The sequence below is a fragment of the Nyctibius grandis genome, chromosome 1, assembly GCF_013368605.1.
Source record: "Nyctibius grandis isolate bNycGra1 chromosome 1, bNycGra1.pri, whole genome shotgun sequence".
In the NCBI taxonomy this organism is placed as follows: domain Eukaryota; kingdom Metazoa; phylum Chordata; class Aves; order Nyctibiiformes; family Nyctibiidae; genus Nyctibius; species Nyctibius grandis.
Window position 1 is genome coordinate 39,468,305 of NC_090658.1, and position 5,265 is coordinate 39,473,569.

Here is a 5,265-nt window from a genome sequence, read left to right on the forward strand (position 1 = left end):
TCATCGCTCCCCCAATTCTTCCCCTTGGAAGACTGATACCAGAACTACAGTCTTGTTGAAGTCCTCTGTCGACAGAGGTGGAGAGGTGTCTGCAGAGCAGCTTACACAGGACAGCCCTGGGCTGGGGCTGGTTGAGGAGGGGGCTCCGTCTGGCCCAGACGTGCATGACCCATCTGTGCAGCACAAATGAGCTCGGCTCCCCAGGGCTGCTCGCGCAGGCAGCTCCAAAGCTGCTCAGCCCTGGCAGGCAGGGCCAGTCCTGGGCTCATCTGGAACAGGAATGGGAGGGACACTTCTTCTTTGCAGCTGGGGGAAGTTGGGAGCCAGGGCTGTTTCCAAACCCGCTTTCTGCGGGTGTAGGGAGTGAGCGGTATTGCCTGTTGCTTCATCCTGAGAAACGGGAGGTCATTCGGTGTTTAGGCACACCTTTGCAGTTCTCATACTTCAAGCAATTCTCGCATTTAAAGCAATTCTTCATATATGAGATGTTCCAACACCAGTGACTATTGCAACCTACTTCCTCTGTGTTTCTGTAGGGTACCGTTTTCTGTATCTTACTTAAGGATGTCTGAAGAATTGATTTGGTCATTTTTCCTGCTGTTGATACCACATTTAAACAGATTTTTCTTGATGAAGCAATCACTAAACAGTCACTTATAAACCTGGTGGACTTGGCAGGGAGTAAAAGGCAAAAATATCCTCAGGTTCTGAAAGAGACAGATTGAAGGAAGGAACGCGTGTAGATCTAAGCCTAACCACATTAGGAAATTCCATCAGTTTTGTTTTCTTTTTTTAAAATCCTTTTCTGTGAAGTAAAAAATAAATTTCTATATCTGAAAAGAACCCTTCCCTCTGTTCAGGATTCCTTGCTGTGTGGCTAATTTTTAAGTTCCTTAAATGAATAAATCCTGAGATGCACATAAGCACAAATATACTGAAGCATGTCCATAAGCATGGACATAGTGAAGTTTCTAATCTGGTACCTTCACACCACCCCCTCCTCTAAATTTGGTTTTGATAGTTATGCTTATACTGTTCACATCTTTCACTTTATTTTCCCTTAGTGCTCTGGCTGAGGTTGCTGCAGGAAAGCAAGTGCTGCATATCCCGTACAGGCACTTGGTCCTGACAAAAATGCTGCAGTCTGCTGCGGGGGGAAACAGCAGGACCATCACGGTAAATTTATTCTTGAATTGATATCCACTTTACCCGTTGAAACAGAATTGCATGGCTCCAACATTGGTGAAAGCGGGTGTAGTTTAAAAGTTCAGGTTGCTTTCTATGCCACATAAAGGTGAGAGAGGCTTTCTGCTGGTCAAAAGTTTCCTGCCACTTTCAAACGCATTACTCAAATGGAGAGCACTTCTGTTTTCAGAACAGAAATGTGGCTGGCACAAAAATCTCTCTCTCTCTCTACCTTAGAGATACAAACCCCATTTCTTCTGAAAGAGTTTTCTGCATATTTGTAAAAATCTATCTAAATCTAGATAAATGTAACTATAAAACTCATAAGCACCCATTTTATATAAAAGCCATGCTCTTTACATAAAACTAGGCAGTGTTATGAAGCAACTATTTTTTTCTTTGTGAGTTCAGAGAGGATTGTTTGTGCTGTGCACCAGATGTTGCATTCCTACATAAGATGAAACTCCCATAGGTTCTTCTTTGTCTCGGGTGAATTAACTGTATACTCCAGCATTTTTGAAGAGGTATTTTTTTCTTAAAGAAAGCACTATCAGATGAAAGATGGAAGAATATACACAGAAAATGTGCATATGTGGAAACATCGACTGTAAATGCTGACAGTCTTAAAACAGCTTTCCTGAGTATCCTCAAATGCTAACTTCCGTAATTCATCAAAGATGTTTTGAACCAATTTAAGGGAAGATTCTTCCATTGTTACTTGTACAAATACCAAAGTGTTTTTGAGAACTTGTGTTGATGCTAGCGTAAGCCAGAGTTACCAGCATTCGGGCACCTTGAGTATTAATTTCTGCAAAAACCACCTGCATCTTCTCATATTTTTTTCTCATTTCTTGCAAAAATGTTAAAAGAGGTAGTTTATAGCCAGGTCATGTCATGTTTAGGCCCAGCCCTTCTTCCTGGGTTCAACTTTGCTCCTCAATTCTCCACCCCCCCTGCAGCGGCGCAGGGGGACAGGGAATGGGGTTGCAGTCAGCTTGTCACACGTTGTCTCTGCCGCTCCTTCCTCCCCAGAGGGAGGACTCCTCACACTCTCCCCTGCTCCGGCGTGGGGTCCCTCCCATGGAAGACAGTCCTCCACGAACTTCTCCGCCATGAGTCCTTCCCACGGGCTGCAGTTCTTCACTAACTGCTCCGGCGTGGGTCCCTTCCGTGGGGTGCGCCCTTCGGGAACAGGCTGCTCCAGTGTGGGCTTCCTACGGAGTCATGGCCTTCTTCGGGCGCAGTCCCTGCCCTGGCGTGGGGTCCTCCACGGGCTGCAGGGGGATCTCTGTTCCGCCATTACCCTCCCTGGGCTGCAGGGGCACAGCCTGCCCTCTCACCAGGGGCTGCAGGGGGATCTCTGCTCCGGCCTACCTCTCCCTCCTCCTTCACTGGCCTTGCTGTCTGCAGGGCTGTTTCCCTCACATCCCACTCCTCTCTCTGCTGCAGGTGGTTGTGGCCAGCAACATTTTCCGCTTCTTAAACACCCTATCACAGAGGCACTGCTGCTGTTGCTGAGGGGCTCGGCCTTGGCCGGAGGTGGGCCGGCCTTGGAGCCGGGGAAGCTTCTAGCAGCTCCTTACAGGAGCCCTGCTACCGAAGCCTGGCCACACAGGCCCGACAGGACTGCTGAGAGACTAGGATTCTCCTTTTGTGTTTAAGGACTTAATGGTCTATTTTTCCATGTTAATCCCTATCTGATTTTTGGTAGTGTTTAAAACTACTTAAAAATCCTCCTTCAAAATCTCATGTCAGTTAATACTTTTCATGTGCTTACAGACTGCGGCCCTGAGTGCAGCAGGCATCTGCTAAGAAGAACCTTTGTCAACTTTACCATCTGCTGAAAGGTAGGTACCCTTTTGTAATTTTTCCCTCTCTGGTCTTGGTGCACATTGCAGGCAGGTTCTGGGCAAAATGACAAAAGACACCAGTTCAAAGTGAGTGAAGGAGCAGCTCACTTCCTGGCCCCTTTCCCAGTCCTTCGGCTCCCTTCTGGGGGAGAAGGTTCCCTCTCTCCTCCCCTTTGCTCTCCTCCTGCCCTTGCTGGAGCTCAGGGCTGAAAACCGCTCTCTTTGAAGTGCTTTCGCTCACGCTGTCGCTGGGACTCCAGCACTAATTCCTTCTTATTCCAGCTCCCATAAAACAAGGTCAGGCACTTACCCGTCTGCTATCCCAAAGCGGAAAAGTGACCTGGTAGCCACCACAGCCTGGCTGTTAGCAGGTGTCAGGAGCAGAAGATTTGATGTTTCCAGCACGAGTTCAGTCCTGCAAAGAGCTGAATTGCTTTCCTGTGCTGATGAACACAGGCCAAGAAACTCCCCCACGCCTGAGCCAGGTCCATGCAGGGGCAGCTGGAGTTGTCCCTACAGGGGATTTGTCTGCCTACCTGGTGTACCCACACGTACAGTGGATGAGGTCTGGTGTTGAAGTACCCTGTCCCACATTGCCCCACATACTAGAGGCAGAGCAGCTATGGCTACATTGCTGCAAGTTAGGGCTAGCTGGAGAAGAGAAGGATTTTCCTGGGTTGCCAGGGGCAAAACCAAACCAGGCTGTGATTGCTGGTAGTGGTAGGAGAGAGGGCATCGGATGCTTCCGCTCGAGGAGCAAAGTGGCCATGAGACTTTTTCACTTGTGCAGTTCCAGAGCTACATGGGCTATTTCTGAAGAGGGAAAAGTCATGTTTGACAGGAAATCTTCTTGTTTACAGGGATTGTCTGGGTAACAACTTCTTTTTTGTCTTTTATGTATTTTCACATTAAAAAGGACGAAAAAGGTCACAGAAGTACAATTCATATAAATTATATTTATTTTTAAACGTTTCCCTTTAATAACATTGTGTTTCTCCCAGAGTCCAGTCTTCAAAACTGGCTGTAAGCTCCTGTGCTATAAGGAAAATAGGTTATTAGTGCACGCCAGAAGAAACAATCATGAAACTTTGTGTGCACAATTAAGCGGCTGGCTGTACTGGTTTGTAGCCTAGGGTAAGGGTTCTGTTTGATGCCTGAGTTGGTCAGCATGCGTAACAGCCAGGAACAGTGAACTACGTATAATATCTTCCTTTTGAGACTTCCTGAGAAAGCAGTGCTATTCGAACAAGATCATTAAATCTGGTTTGTCTTCCGGAGGCTTTTCAATAAGCCACAGAACTTGCTAAACATGGCTACTTAAAGTAGTTTGCATTCCCATGGGTATGGGATGTCTCTTGTTTAGCCACCTATTTCATCTTGTAAATCACTTCAGCTGGGAAGATTTTCCACAAAAAAAAAAATCTATCTTGACATGCTGAAATGTGACCTCTTTGTGGAGCACCTTCAGCTACGTGGAAACTGTGTGAAAGGCCTAGAAATTTTTGTAAATACTGCAGAGCTGTGATAAGGACAGGCACTAGGAAGGAAGGGACTGGAATAAGGAAGAGGAGGATTTAAGTAGAGAAAAAAGTCAGTGTTTCGAAGTGCGGTGTTATGTTTACATCATAAGCGTATGGAAAAGCACTGTCTGATTGATGAGCCATGGAAGTCTGTATTGCTTGAAACGTGACAATATCACCAGTACATTTTCTGGAAGAAACTGAGAATGAAGGCAGTTAAGAACTTAGTATTCCTTAATGTTTAAAATAAACGTACAGAAAGTGAACAAGACATAAATGAATGGTGAAGTCTACCAGAAGACAACTGACAATAAATAATAAAGTATAAAATGAAGGGAAAGGACAAATGCAAACTTATACCTGTTACTGAGAAGCTTTTTAAAATACGATTTTTCTCAGATCGCATCTTACTAACCTATGTGAGTAGACTTGAACTCAGTGTAATGGTTTTTTTCTGTTCTTTATCTTATCAATACCTCTGTGCCACTTCTTGTTGGTGATCTCATAGGTATCAGAAAAGCCAAGGGTTCTTCTTTTGCTCTGCTGTGAGATCAAAAACTGTCCTGAGTGCCATTTTTTTAAGGAGAAGAGCTACAGGTGACGGATAGGAGATTTTTCACTGCATACTGGTGAAACTTCTGTCAGTCTCGAAAATATTTATGGCGGATATGAGTCCATTTTTGCATTTTCTTCTTTATTTACAGTGAAGA

General features: G+C 45.4%; 1 protein-coding gene across 1 annotated transcript in view; it reads left to right on the forward strand.

The window, feature by feature from the left end:
* LOC137660811 (protein ELYS-like) overlaps window positions 1-725 on the forward strand; it is a 49,409-nt gene extending 48,684 nt beyond the window's left edge. The window contains exon 35 of the mRNA XM_068395885.1: window positions 621-725. Within this exon, the coding sequence (XP_068251986.1) occupies window positions 621-725 (105 nt within the window). The remainder of the gene's footprint in view (window positions 1-620) is intronic.
* The last annotated feature ends 4,540 nt before the right edge of the window (window positions 726-5,265 follow it).